The 15,727-nt window shown below is 35.6% G+C and overlaps 1 protein-coding gene across 5 annotated transcripts in view; it reads left to right on the top strand.

Annotated features, from left to right (window-relative positions):
* LOC113066879 (inositol hexakisphosphate and diphosphoinositol-pentakisphosphate kinase 2-like) overlaps positions 1-14,773 on the top strand; it is a 29,191-nt gene extending 14,418 nt beyond the window's left edge. The window contains exons 21-29 of one of the 5 annotated variants that reach the window (XM_026238974.1): positions 147-270; positions 362-469; positions 543-659; positions 877-1,002; positions 3,524-3,620; positions 5,032-5,139; positions 11,805-11,942; positions 12,392-12,502; positions 13,746-14,773. In XM_026238974.1, the coding sequence (XP_026094759.1) occupies positions 147-270; positions 362-469; positions 543-659; positions 877-1,002; positions 3,524-3,620; positions 5,032-5,139; positions 11,805-11,942; positions 12,392-12,501 (928 nt within the window). In that variant the 3' untranslated portion in view covers position 12,502; positions 13,746-14,773. Of the gene's footprint in view, positions 1-146; positions 271-361; positions 470-542; positions 660-876; positions 1,003-3,523; positions 3,621-5,031; positions 5,140-10,049; positions 10,080-11,804; positions 11,943-12,391; positions 12,503-13,745 lie in introns of those variants that run through there. The other 4 variants (XM_026238975.1, XM_026238976.1, XM_026238977.1 and 1 more) reach the window with 4 other exon arrangements.
* The last annotated feature ends 954 nt before the right edge of the window (positions 14,774-15,727 follow it).

A 15,727-nucleotide genomic window follows, 5' to 3' on the forward strand; every position in this document is an offset into this window, starting at 1 on the left:
TGTAATCCATTTTAATTACACTATAATCCATAATATTTAAAAATATCTATTTTTGTTGACAATAGTATGTAAAATAGCTTTTGTTGTAGAAGCTCTGCAGACCTCAGAACCTGTGAGTGATCAGATTGTGTATTTCATCCCTCCTGGTGGTTCAGGTATTCGCGGGGAGTGATGTCTCCGGGTCGGCACGTTCGGACCCGGCTCTATTTCACCAGCGAGAGCCACGTTCACTCCCTGCTTAACATCTTCCGCTACGGAGGCCTGTTAGACGTGAGTAAACAATCATCAAACATGCAAATTATGCCCTGCATCATGTTTAATGCAGGTTAATACTACTTTTATCTCATCTTTGTCTGTTTAGGAGCAAAAAGATGAACAGTGGAAGCAGGCTATGGACTACCTCAGCGCTGTAAACGAACTCAACTATATGACACAGATTGTTATAATGCTGTATGAAGACAACAACAAGGTACGAAATGTGGCATCAGCTCTTTGTACTCCGTTTCAATGCTTCTTTCATATGCTGACATGTCTTCCTGTAGGACCCCTCCTCAGAGGAACGTTTTCACGTGGAGTTGCACTTTAGTCCGGGGGTGAAGGGGTGCAAGGATGAGGATAATGCACCAATGGGTTTTGGCTTCCGGCCTGCCTCCTCAGAGGTCTGTGTTTTACTCGCCCTGAGGATATATACATATATATTTATATATATATATATATATATATATGTATATGTATATGTATATGTATGTTTATTTGTTTATTAGTTAATTAGTTAAAGACCACATTACTCTACTGAGCTTTGGAATTTATATAACAAATTTCTAAGAAATTTTGCATGCTGGACCACTTCCAACAGTCCCATTTCATATGTAACAGAACCAAGAGAAGCAGACAGACCAGGGCAGTCTTGAAGACCTTTCCCAAGATGAGCCCGACAGAGCTGCACTGACTGAACCTATCAACATTCAGAGGAAGTCGGCACTCATACGCAGCAGAAAGGAGGTACAGTACTGTAATATATAGCATCTTCTGGTAGGCCTTAATTGTCTTGATTTCATTAACCGCTGCCATAATAAAAAAAAATCGACTTCAACATTTAAAACTTTAATTTTGTCGCCAACAGTGTGGTGGTTAAAGTGCAATTTTAACCACGGCAGACAAATAGCAGTGATTTTTGAGACTCAATAGTCTGATCCAAGAGTTTCTGGTGGCGTTCTTTGAAAATCTGGGAAGAAAATTTAAATGTAAATGTAAAAATATAGATTGATTAAATGTTTCAGATGATATTTGAACAATTTGCCTTAATTACAATATAAAATGCAATTATTTAATTTTGGAAACAATTACAGTATTATATTTGATTACAAAATATTTATTATAAAATATAATATTTTTCTCACATAGTATAACAGTATAATGTTTGAGTTCTGAAATATATATTATATATATATATGTAATATATCTTTTGAGCAAAGGATGCCTTAAATTAATCAAAAGTGACAGTAAAAACAATTGTAATTGGGGTGGGTGATATGGCAAAAAATATACATCACAATTTTTTTCAGGAAAATCACAAATCTTTGTTACGTTGGTTTTACTATTTTACAAGTTTCCCTATTTTAAAGGGGGGGTGAAATGCTCGTTTTCACTCAATATCCTGTTAATCTTGAGTACCTATAGAGTAGTACTGCATCCTTCATAACTCCAAAAAGTCTTTATTTTTATTATATTTATAAGAGAAAGATAGTCTGTACCGATTTTTCCCGGAAAAACACGAGTGGCTGGAGGCGTGACGTGTGGGCATAGCTAAAGAATCACGAGCGCGAGGATGCTTTTGCGTTTAGAGCATGTGGAAGCTGTGACACAGATCCAGAGGCTGTAATTTACTAAGAGCTGCATCAGCAAAGGCGTCTCTATGTGGTGTGTACTGAAACTGCTTAGCGGTTTTGGAAAATGACTAAGTTCCACTTTGTGTCGTCTTTTTTTTTTTTTTTTTTTTTTTTTAAGCTTTACATGTGGAAAGTGCAGTTTGATGACAACATCGCATGTTGTTTCCTTGATGTGCTTATGCACTGATAGCTAAGTTAACAACACAGAGATATTTGAAGCAGTTTTACTCACCGCCTGCGGTTCCAAAACACGATCGTGACCCTTTTCCGTTGGGACTGCATTATCCATAAGAAATAAACGATGTGCAATCCGAAATGCAGGGAACAAACAAAAACACTTGCAAAACTCCTTTGATGCTCTGTAAAAATAAACTCCATCCACTGGTCCCTTAATGCTGTTTCTCTTTTGGTAATCTGTGCAGGGTTGTCTTGCCCTGGCAACCAAAAACACACTTCTTTTGTGACTTTTCGCGACGCTCTCGCTCTGATCAGTGAATCGCTCTGATCAGTGATTGTCTGTGCTCAGCCTCTCTGTGCTCTGCTATACGGGAGCGCGCGCTCTTCCGGGAGAAGTGCCCTCAGGACCCATATAAGGAAATTCGGCTCCATCTAACGTCACACAGAGCCATACTCGAAAAAAACTTTCCGAAACTTGTGACAAACCGGAAGGAGTATTTTGGGAACAAAAATACTCCTTCAAACGTACAACTTAATTTTTGAAACTTTGTCCATGTTTAGCATGGGAATCCAACTCTTTAACAGTGTAAAAAACTCAGTATGCATGAAATAGCATTTCACCCCCCCTTTAATAATATTTGTTTCAATCACTGAATGAAGCCTGCTATATTTGGGACAACAGTCGCAACCTTAAATTGCACGCACAAAAATTAGTTTGTTCATTTAAACCATTATGTGCAGAGAACATGAGGGTGAGAGAGCTTGAGGTCTGCAGTCTTGGACATTAGTTGATTTCCTTGTTTTTGTGTAGGTAATACGTTGTCATATGTTTAATCTTAAATAGACTACCTATACAAGTAGTTGTGTCTCTTTGTATTATTTTGTCCTGTTATTGACGTAATGCGTGTCATTGACAACATGCGCGACCAGATGTTCGAATAGTTCGAATATTCGTGTGTTTTTTAGAGGGAATATTCGAATGTCATTTTTGAGCAATTTTGACAGCCCTAGTCAGAGCAGCCTGCAAATTAAATGTTTAACCAGCAAGCTTAAAAAAACAGGCAAATGATGTACTTTTGTGATGGTGAATAAGTGCAGTGTCCCGTGAGTGTAACTCTACAGCTGAGTAAATATTTAATGTGAATATATGTACAGTATATTGAGATGGAGACTGCAGCACTATACTACGATATTTCTTTCAAAAGCAGATTGTGGAGACATTTTAATCATCCACAATCAAAAATCATGATATCGCACACTTTTGAATGGAAGTGTATATATAAAGATATATCACTTACAGTTCATCACAGAGGGTCATCATCTTTGGGGTTCTTGGCATCCAAAAATTTAAAAATTTAATTTAATAACTGAATAACGAGCTGAATTTACTTTTACAATTAGCGATGCTGTTTTGTGTATGTGTCTATCTTTTTATGTTTGTCCTTATGCCTTTGCAGGCTCTTTCGGAGAGTAACACTTCTTCTCGAGGACTGGCATATCGGATCTTACCGTCGTCTTCTCGTCAGTCACCTGAGATCCAACCCAGCGGGCTAGGTGAGAATTATATTTCATATGTGTTATTTTCATGAAGCAGATCTCTCCTGTCATCAGGCTCATTGGAAAAACCTCTCATAAGTGACCCATCCATGTTGACCGTTAAATTTGCTTGATTCTGTTTAGCGCCAAAGACAGGTGATGGACCCTGCTCGAGTTCATTTAAATCATGCCGTACCCATTGCATCGGAAATGTGTCCATGCTGTCAGTAGTGGTCTCAATATGGCTGCTGGCAGGACCTTCTCTGCTATTCTTGTCTATATTATTTCTATCTCCAAAGAACATTTAGGAGGTGACAATGAACACTGTTTTGTAGGCTTGGAATTGCATAATGTTGAAAGATTGTGGCTAATGTTTTTGCACCTTACTAAAGCTTTATAGCCTAATTTGCAGATCACAGTTTTTTTAAGAAAAGCATGTTGCATCTGGCATGCGTTTCATTTGAGTTTTTGATCAAGTGCTGTTTTTTCAGTTCTGCCCTCTAGTGTCACTCAGTGTTTCACCCTCCTGCACTGGCAATATATTTATGTTCCCAGCAGAATACCAGCGGTTTTACTGGGTTTTCCATATATATCAAAAAGTCATCTCTATGGCTGGAATTGAGCTTATAGAGATAATTCAGCCAAAAATGTATGTAAAAAATGGGTCAGTGACTAATACTAGTGTCAAAGAAGACAAAATCTTTAAAAAAAAATCCATTTTAAAATGCTTATCTGTAATCGGTTTAATATGGTTCTGAAAATCTTTAATACAATTTTCAATAAACGTTTACATTTGAGCACTTAATAATAATTTAATAATTGTGAAAATAATAACAAGCACATTCCAAAGTTAGCACAGTAGTTGTTTTAGGGGTAAATATTTTATAGCTATTATGAATAATTAATTAAGAAAATGCTATATTTTAAATTAAAATTAGATATTTATGGTAATTCCTACATTTGCAAGCAGACTTTATTTTTATTTTTGTTTATTTTTTTCAAATAACTATATTTTAACCTTATATAATTAAATATTTAATGTAATATTATATTTACTTATTAAAATAAAAAAGACTATTATTAAAAATATAAAAATTATTTTAATAATATTTATACTATTTTAATCATATTCTGTATATATATATATAAAAGATTATGCTAAACTACATTTTTCTTTAAAAAAAAAAAATATATATATATATATAACAGTTTTTTAACAGTTATTTTCCCTGGTATTTTTTACTTTATGTCCTAAGAAATATAAAATGTCAATTTTAATTCAGAAATGTTTTCGAACAGATCATTTAATTTTGTGCTGAACTATCCGTTTAATTTTAACTTCAAATGAGGAGCTGCATGTTCACTAACCACTACTAACCATCGCCCCCCACCCACTCCACCCCCGGTCTCCCTCCCCTCCCACACGCAGGCACCCAGTGTGCGGGCCTCTTCAGTGCCACCTTCCCCAACCTGAGAGACCTAGCTCAAGTTCCCCGCCAAAAGCCCTCCTCACTCAGGGATCTGTCTTTTCAATCCGGTATGTCCCAAACACACACACACACACACACACAGGGTTATGACATACTTCATTAAAAACGTTCCAGCAAACAATTCTTCTAAATAACTTACTAATATTCCCATTTTACTAAATAGAGAGACAACCACATTAGCATTCAATATTCCCTTCTTGTAAACTATATCCTAGTGGCTGTATTTTTCAGCATACTTCATTTAGATTGTTCTTGAAATTTTAGTCATCACAAATAAAGGCATTACGCACAACAGGAGCTGTTCCTAAACCATTTGCGTTTAGCTGTTTATCAATGTCTCGCTTAGAAAAATGAGGTTTCCACAGTTACTGAATAATGCTATAACTAATCATTAGTCACCTTTGCCACCTCCAGACTGCTTATTTACATGCTGCATGTGTATGTAGTAAACAAACATTTGTTTCATAATTTGCTAAATTGCACGAATCAGCAAGCTATTTTACGCGAAAGGGAAACATTTTAGTGTCCTGCGACCCTTCCGAAAATGTGTTTTGATGGTTTGCGATGGATAATATCCATGGCAACACAAATTATTGCTTTTACCACAGTCTCTAAAGCCTCACTGAATAACTCTGATATTATGATCATTTTCGAAACGTTCATTGGAAACTGCACTTTCTAATTTCCAGGATTCAATGGAAGTGAATGCATTTCTCTGTCAGTATCAAAGAAGTATTTAAATTACTTTTTGAAATGAATGCTGTATTATAATATTTATTATTATTTTATATATTTATTTCATTATACTGTTTTATTTATGATAATAATAATAATTGTTTTAAATAATAATAATAGTTTATAATCGAACTTTCTCCTCTCACTCCTTAGTGGCATTAACACTTTTGTCCACAGGGTGTTGCTGTGTCTCTGAGATATAGAGGATTACCTTGCACAAGAAAGACATTTGAAATAGCACCCAAAATACTGCCTTGTCATGCTGCATCCAAACGGACGCTGTAGCACAGAGAATGCTGGGTAGTTTGTTGTGACCATCTGTTGTTTTTGTGTTTCTCAATCTCCACATTCAAGGGCAACATCTGGCCCCGCTGTTACTTTCACCTGCTTGTTATTGATGTCTTTATGAGGAAAAGAAACGATTGCATGATGGGGGGAGGATTAAAAATGCAGGGAGTTCAGAGTAAAAGCGAAAGCTCATGAGGGGCACAGTGACACGAGTAACGCCGAATGCCTCTTTTATCTTCTCAGAGCTGCTCTCTGTGCCAGCAGTAAAGAGATTTTCTGTTGTATGCCAGGCATCCGACTAATGGTACGTTTGTTTTAGAGGTTTCGAGTCCGTGTCCCTTTTTGACACTCCTCTGCTTTTTTCAACAGTCTTTGTAATTTAGCACCATTTGTGATTTTGATTAATTCATTTCATAAATCGGTTCTTCACTTTTCATTAAGATTCACAAGACACACCGATCTTAATTCATTTCTTCCTTCTGATTGGCTAAATGCACGGGTCGTGTATTGAATACATCTCTCTTGATATATTGCTGTTTGTGTGGAAAAACGTGTGAACACCTTTCAGGTTGATCCACTTGATTTAGAAATGGTTAACCCTTCCACCACCATTACTGCTTTAATGATCACATGGCATATGCATTATTTTAAATGCGTCAAAGTAGACCTCTTCGCTGCAAAAAAACCCATAAATATATATATATATATATATATATATATATATATATATATATAATTATACACACACACACACACACACATACATGCATACACACACATGCACATTTATTTGAGGAGGAAAAACTGTTTGATGTTAAGACTTCAGAGAATTGAAGTTTATTTTCCTTACCAGGGATTAAAACCATAAACTTTTTATTTTATACATGTCAAAAAAAAATTCATTTCCGTTTATTTTAATTTGATTTACTAAAATAAATAAATAATAATAATAAAATAACTAAAACATTTACTGAAATTAAAACTAAAATGGAAAATACAAAAATAACAACTGATTTAAAAAATAAACTACAATAGTATCTCAATGATACTAAAGTAACACTGCGGATGTTTTAATTAATGCTTAAAAATGATATTTTCTGAAAACACCTTTTAATGTCATATGCCGTTTTGCTTCTTAAGTAAATGTGTTTTGTTTTCAGGATATTTATATATTTTAACTAAAAAAAACACCAAAAATACTTAATAAATCATTTTTTGTTTGTTTTTCCAATTAGTGTATACTAAGTGTTTGACCTACAAGTGTTTGTCTTAGATTTCTAGACATTTGACAGCCGTTTAAGATGATCATTATATTCACATTCATAAGTTTTCTCATGAAGCAAGTCTGTTGCTGAAGGACCTCAACCCTTATAAAAAATGATGCAAATTTTTAACACAAGGCTTTTGTGAATGTGGGCGTCTCTGTAGGGATCTGAGTTCAGACGGGTTTTGGTGAGGTTGGAGTGTTTTTCTCTACACACTGCAGTCTAAGGAAGAGTTGAAATGATCTAACTCTGCTTATTTTATTTGACAGTTTAACACTCCTCGAGGGAAGTTTTGGTCATGAGTCTAAAAACCCTTCAGACAGGCTAACCATGCGTTTCCTATTAACAGGTGTCATTCATTTTACCATCCATTAAGCATATTTGTAAAGACAGAAAGAATCTCTATTTATATGCTGTCAGCAGAAATCAAAAAATCCAGTGCATCAGGTCTAGGTTTTACACTGTGATAATTTCTAGTAGAATTGCAGTCTCTAATGGATGATGCAGTTGAACTTGTTGACCTACTGGTGAAAAACCATTTCTATCCAATTTCCAAATTCGATATAAAGTGAGAAAAATGTTAAGCCGACCCATTTAATTCACAAATCTTAAGGAAAACAAAAAGGGTGTAGTATGCAGTAGGTTAAGTTAATCAAGTCATTAAAATCAAGTTAGTAAACACAGAAAACAGACGCAGCCTGCTTTTCATTGAAAAATAAAGCAAAATCCTCTTAGCTACCAATGTGTTTTGCACAGTTGATGCCAGTTATTTTACTTTAATAATTTTGTAATTTATAATTATTATTTATATAATTATTATTGTAATTTGGCGTCAATAGCATTTTGCGTTATTAATGTCCGATATTTTATTAATTATTAAGTACTGTGTGCATGTGTGTGTATGCAATAGCATTTTGCACTGTTGATGTCTTTTTATTTGATTAATTTTGTAATATATTTTTCAATTACGGTTTATTTAATTATTATTATTATTATTGTAATTTAACTGTGTTGCTTTTTCAAGCTAAACACAGCCATTGTTTTAAATTTCAAATTATTATTTATATAATTTTTATTATTGACATTTATTTGGGCTGCTTTTTCAGTCTAAAATAAATGAACCTACAGTATTTTCTCACCAGTGGTGTACTGCACATCTGTTAGGCTCTCTGCAAAGAAAGAGATGGGCCCCTCCCACCAGCAGTGATGTCATGTATGAAAAGGTACCATGTACCTCGCGTCATTTGTAGTGTCTCAAGCAATACAAAACATTCCAGAAACGGTTCCAGAATTGGTTTCCAATTCCAGTTGCATTTTTGTTAATTTGTGAATGCCTTTTAGAATGTCCTGTGATGTGGCCCCCACGGCGGGGCTGCAGGGGTGTCTCGTACACCACTGATTCTCACTAGACTCACTATATACTCACTATGTTATGAAACTTCAAGAGTGTTTGCATACACTGTGAAACCTAATCTATCCAAATGTTTCATTCAAATACAAATAGCATAAATTAAACATTTGTTGATAATGCAAATAGCTCTGCTTAATCTTTAGGCTCTGTTCGGAGAAATAGCTTATTACAGGGACTCAAATAGCCCTCTGAAAATAATTGTAGGTCCTGACAAAAAAAAATAATTACATTAATTTCAGCTCATTAATTGTATGTTGCTGAGTCACGCAGGGTTGTGGCAGTGGATCCTCATTGCTGTGAGCTGCAGTGGCCTCTCCTTCCTCCTCCATCTCTGTCATCCCTTGTTTAGTTCCCTCCCGAATCCTTTGCTTCCCTACGGCCCACACTATCCCCCCTCTATCTCTGCCAAATCTTTGCTTACCTCATCCCTTTCCCTCCTCTTCCTCCTGTTACTCAGTATTTTCCTTCTGATACTCAGTGGATTGAATGATTCAGCGTGTGAAAATGACTCCACATTCTCAATAATTAACTAAACAATAAACAAATAAATACTGTTTCTTTTTAATTGTAGTAATATTAAAGTATTTATTTATTCCAAATGAGAAGTTAATAGTAATTTTTTATTTATTTAACACTACTTCACTTATTTCTTCCCCTCCACCTTCCCAGAATTCCTGTGCCTGTACCTGTACTTTTTTTTTTTTAAATTACAGTGTAACTTTATTTATTTATTCTTAAAAACAATTATAGAATGTATAGATCTTTTTCCCTTCCATCATTTACTCTGTCTTCCCAGAATTCCTTTTTCTCAGACATTTGTCAGCTTCTCTGTTGCTAAACTTCTCCTCTTGCATGCATTCAGTCCTTTTTGTCCTCTTTTAATTTAATCTCTTCCGTAGAGCTCTTAGAGGAGCATCAGGTGGTAAAGCTGTTAGCTGGGTCTCTGCTCACCCGGCTCTTCTCCAACACCTACACCGCTGTTCCTATCACCTCCGCCTGCTCCGTGCTGGCCAGAAACCCCCAGAATGCCTCTCTGGTCAGCCACCCTTGTAACTTGCTCAGTTACCTCATTTTTGGTGTACATGTGCAACAGAGTTTGTGATGCTTCAGCGTATGCCAAAGTGTTAGAGTTATCTGCTCTGCTCTTTTATCTGACTTCTTGCTTTTCTTCACTCTGTGGCCTTTCTTTCCAGTGTGTAACATCTCATAACCTCTTTTCTTACCGCATGCCTGTACATATGGCTTGGTGAATGTGAAGACCACTTGCTTATGTTAACTTCTGCATAGAGTAAGTATAATGCTTTAACGAAGCCATCTTACACTTTTTTTTACGTATATTAGAGTAACTTCATTGAAAAAAAATCAATTTGACAATTTCCTAAGACAGAAAAAGACAATGATGCACAAGAGGCCTGTAGTTACTTGTATTTTACCACCATTATTGAGAGTTCTTAAGCTTTGTATTCTTATATCATCTTAACAATTGTAAAATCAAGGTAATGCATGACCTCCAGTGGCATAAGTCTCTGATGAAATGGTAGAACCTTGATTATGTTACTGATGTTCAGTAAAACATTTATATGGCATTTTATACATTCACGAAATATTTCTGTTTAAAATAAATGCTCTTCTTTTGAAAAAAAAAAAAAAAAAAAAATATATATATATATATATATATATATATATATATATATATATATATGCGCTGGTTAATATGAAATATATATAACATATTTATGTAACCTGTGTAAGGAACATGGAAGTGCATCAGACATTGCTTATGCGCATAATTCATTCTAAGGTTTTGTATTTTAATGAGTGAATCATAGTGTTCTGGTGGGTCTGGATTCAAAAACAGTGTTTATTGCATGTAGATCTTACCATATGGTGTGTATAAACTGCATGACAAAGCAGCCTGGCACACATTATTTCAGTAGAATTAAACAAATAACATCATCCAAGCTGTATGCTGTTATTGCTCTCACACATAAGGATTTGTTAATAAATCAGGACTAATTTGTTTACAGATTCAAATTGCTAACTGAATGACCTGCTTGCAAAAGCCAAAAACCATTACCAATAGGGGTGCATGGAAAATATTGGCCGATAATTAATACGCATCTCATCATTAAAGCCGGTTCTCTAGTCAGTTAACACGGCTCTGTGTAGTAGCAGCTGCTCTATGGAAATCACACACCTGATGGAATTTACTGCTAATTAGAGAACCGGCTTTATTGACGAGATGTGCATTAATTATCGGCCGATATTTGTCATGCACTCCTAATTACCAACTATTGTAAAGGACAGACAAGAACTACAGTGCATCCGGCTTAATAGATAAAAAAAAAAAAGTTTATATTTTAAAAATATGCTAATCTTATCATATAAAGTGCTGAATTAACTGCCTCTGAGTAACAGTTTTTTTTTTTTTTCTCATAATGAAACTAGGAAAGTGCACCGCTTCCATTTACACATTTTCTCTATAATCATCTAGTTCCATTACTGTTAACTTAAACACATTAGCAAATGAAGATGTAATTAAATCCATTTCGATATAGAGGCATTGAAATGTATCTCTCAAGTATGGCACTTGAGTTTCTCTAATCGTTTTATTGGTTAGTTAAATGTGTAAAGCTCCTAATTGTTTTATCAGTCTTCAGCAGTCAGTCATTATTCTCTCGGCATTAAACTGATATTGCCTTAAACGAGATGCAAAACTCCTTGTTAGTGGACCAGAATTCTAGAACTTGTTATATTAACAATTAATTGTGAAGATACTAATGTGTCACAAGCCAACATGATACAATGCAATTCCAGTTGCATCATGGCGCATCTCTTGAGATTCCGGGCTGCTAAAAACAATTCTGGATACCCAGTGTCTAAATGGTGTTGGGTGGTGTTTGTATGTCCATACTGTGCTTGTACATCACTTTTGTTGTGTATTCCATATACAAGAGCTCAGAAAGTGCTTATAGATGATCTGTAATGTTTTTTGGACCATGTGTTGGTGCAGGGTTTGAAGGTTGCTCCTTAGTGCCTTCCATCTATCCACTGGAGACACTGCACAACTCTCTGTCCCTCAAGCAGGTGGACGAGTTCCTCACGGCGTTGTGTAAGAACGGGAGTGAGACACAATTTAAGAGGCTCAAATGTAAGTGGACAAATACTTTCACATTCATTATTACACTTGATTGACAGGAAATCGAATGTATGAGGACGTTGATCACATTTGCATCAAAGCTATAATTATTTACACCAAACGGACACCAAACGCTAGTAACTGCTTAAATTGTCTGAATTGCCACTATCATTTAAAATAGCATTTTTTATTGGCATTAACAGTTCCGTAAATAACCTTTAACATCCATGGAAACTTTCCATTCTATTTTTATATATATATATATATATATATATATATATAGTGGAAAGAGTTTCTTTTGAGTTTCTTAGGAAGTTCTTCACACTTAAAAATGCTTTTAATGACTGTTCACTGAAATTTGTTTTTAGGGAACCAAAAATGGTTCTTCTGTGGCATCACTGTAAAAACACCCTTTTGGAACCTTTCTTTTTAAGAGTGTATATTCTTTTTTTGCTCTTTAGCCCTGTCTGCCATGTTTGAGACCCACTCCCAGCCATCCATAGATGTTGATAATCAGGAGACGCCAATGTCAACCCCGGTCCGGAACCAACCAGCTGCACAGTCTCTCTAGTGTGAGTATACTTCACTTTATCATGATGTACACTCACTGGCCACTTTGTTAGGTACACCTTGCGTGGACCCTCTTTTGCCTTGAGAACTGCCTTAATTCTTCATTGCAAAAAGATGCTGGAAACGTTCCGGAAAGATTTTGGTCCATATTGGCATGATAGCATCACACAGTTGCTCTAGATTTGTCGGCCGCCATTCCATGATCTGGTGACTGTAGAGGCCATTTGAGTCTAGTGAAGTCATTGACATGTTCAAAAAATTAGTTTGACACAATTTTGAGCTTTGTGTGATCCACGTCTGCTGGAAATAGCTATAGACTTCCGTATCTTGTTAACCTGGTCTCGCCACCTCCAGTTTTAGTCAAGATACCTTTAAAGATTTTCATATCCAGTGTCCATCACATACTGTATGCATACCTCCACAGTACTTTTTTAGCAGGAATAAGGCACTATGAGGGCACATGAAACCTCATATTTGGTGCAAGAATTAGTTAAGTTGTCAGGTTTATTCTAGTTTTTAGCTCTGCCGTTTAGATGATTACTGTTGGCGTTTAATGCCGCACAGTTTCCTCTGGGAGTTTAGTGATTTATGTTCAGTCTGTGGCTTTAGGAGCAGCTTTCAGTTTGAATCTAGGTTGCGTTAGTCACTGCGTTGTCTGCCTTTTTTTAACCTATTTACTATAATATTGTTTATGAAAGTGGGGCCAGGAACATGCTGGAAGACAAAAGTATATTTCAGATTAATAGTGTAATTGTTCTGTTATTGGATATGTAACATTAGTACAGCAGGATATTGTTTCTATGAATGTGGTCACTAAAATTATGATTTATGAAATAAATACTAAGAATCTGACAACAGGTTCAGGTTTGGCTGACTTTATAATAATGTTTTAAAAATTCATTTTGATAATAATAAAAAATGGTTCTTGAGCACAAAGTGAGCAAATTAAAATGTTTTCTGAAGGATCATGTGACACAGAAGACTGGAGTCATTTTCAGCTTTGAAATTACAATAACGAATTACATTTTTAAAATATATATATATAGCAATCTGTATTTTACTGTGCTTTTGACCAAATAAATCCAGCCTTGGTGACCATAAAACCATTTTATTCTATATAAATTTGATTAAATCAATGAATATGACATTGCTCCATTTAAAGGATATTTTTTGACAAGACAAAAACTAGAAATAAAAAAAATTCTAAAAGGCAAGGACATTAACTGTGTGTGTTTGTGTGTGCAGACACCAGCAGCCCTCCCAGTACCGTATCCAGGGCCTGGTCTCCATCTGTAGCAGAGCCCTCTTCCAACATCAGATTCAACAGCAAGAAGACATCTTGGAAACAGTTTTTGCTCTTATATCAGTTTTGCAGTATCTCTCTCTAAAGGATCGAGGTTAAGATTGAAACGGTCATAGTTATCTACATAGCTGCTAATATTCTACTATCTGCACTTCTGCCTAAACAACACAGAGCCTCTTTGGCTGAGATTGAGCTGATAGTTTGATCCGTCAGCAAATACAGCTCTGAAACCAGTTATCAGCTCTTCCGCTTTACTTCTGAGCTCCGGTGGAGAGACAGAGACATTACAGATAATAGTAATTGTCTGTGCATCTTTTTTCTCACCCTACCAGTAATGCAACTCAAATAAATACTCAACATTGACCAATGAGTCTACAGAAAATATAATGAATCACTCAGATCAAGATTGTGTAATTTTATTTTAACCACTCTTTTGTTTCAGTTTTTCTGTATATCAGAATTATTTTATATATATTTTTTATTCTTTTTTTGATCACAGGATTTGTTTTTAGATTTAAATGAAAATTGCTGTATTTTTATTGTATGAAATGCAAAAATTATCATTTGAGAATGATTAAAGGGATAGTTCATCTAAACATTTACTCACCCTCATGTCATTCCAGACATGTGAATTTATTTCTTTCGCTGAACACAAAATAAGATATTTTGAAGAATGTTGGTAACCAAACAGTTGACGGTAGCCATCCACTTACATAGTACCCCCCCACACCACCCCGAACTGTGAATGGTTATGTCAAATGTTTGGTTACCAACATTCTTCAAAATATCTTATTTTGTGCTCGGCGGAAGAAACTCATACAGGTTTGGAGCAGCTTGAAGGTGAGTGAATAATGACAATGAAAAATTTAAATGAGCTGCAGTAGACCTTTCAAGAATGTTCAGCTGTCTGCTGTTGTTTACTCTGTAAAATCTTTGACTTATATTACTTAATAAAACTGCTTTAAAAGTATCTGTGATATTTTTTTATGAATCAAATGCATAGCTTCATAGTATGCCAAATCAGTGTGAGTTATACCTTGTGCCATTTGTTGTTCTCTCCGACGTAATTGAGGTTTTGAAATTCAATCTGCGGTGTGAGTGGGTCTCAAAAGAGTGATGCAAAACAATAATGATGACTCATGCTTTGCCCTCAGCTGTGCTGCTGTGTTGCTATAGTGACGGATTGCCTGGTGTGTGAAGACAGCGAGTCATCACAGGCAGCCTGCGTCCGAAAAACAAGTCAGAGTGTGCTCTGTTAGCTCGTTTTCATTCATGTGGGGAAAAATATGCCAGACGCCCAGTGGAAATTGTCCCAAAGGGACCTGATGGAGTGGAATGATGAAATATAATACAGAATCGGGTCTTTGAAGTGAATGATATTGTGCATATTCTCTAACCTAGTTTGAATTGCATAGTAGCTGCCTAATTCATTTCACAATTTATGTGCCATATAAATTCTGACAGGTTACCGAGACCATTAATCAAATTGAAAAGACAATATCATAAATTGCTCTCACCTCTCTGCCCTAAAATCCCTCTCCCCTGATTGCAATATGAAATCATCATAACAACCAAGAGGCCGGTTATCCATGACGGTGAGCTGGCGAATTAAGAAGTGTGTCATCGGCCGGTGCTCAGAGACTAAGAGGCTAACAACCACTTCAGCTCCGGCCAAGAGATTTAGCAAAATGTGTGTGTTGCTGTGGACGCTTAGTTAGCATGAGGTGAGATAATTTCAGTGTTAAAGGAAAGGAGGAGAAACTGTTCAAAAAAAGATTGTTCTAGGTTCAAACATCTGTCGACAGTAACCACACCACAAATTTCCTCCGAAAACAAAACTATTGTATGCAATACTAGAATGTGAAAAATAATCTGAAATTGTATCCTACATCGTTTGTGCAATTACAGTGATTTAAATTGACTG

This window comes from Carassius auratus, chromosome 50, assembly GCF_003368295.1.
Source record: "Carassius auratus strain Wakin chromosome 50, ASM336829v1, whole genome shotgun sequence".
Classification (NCBI taxonomy): domain Eukaryota; kingdom Metazoa; phylum Chordata; class Actinopteri; order Cypriniformes; family Cyprinidae; genus Carassius; species Carassius auratus.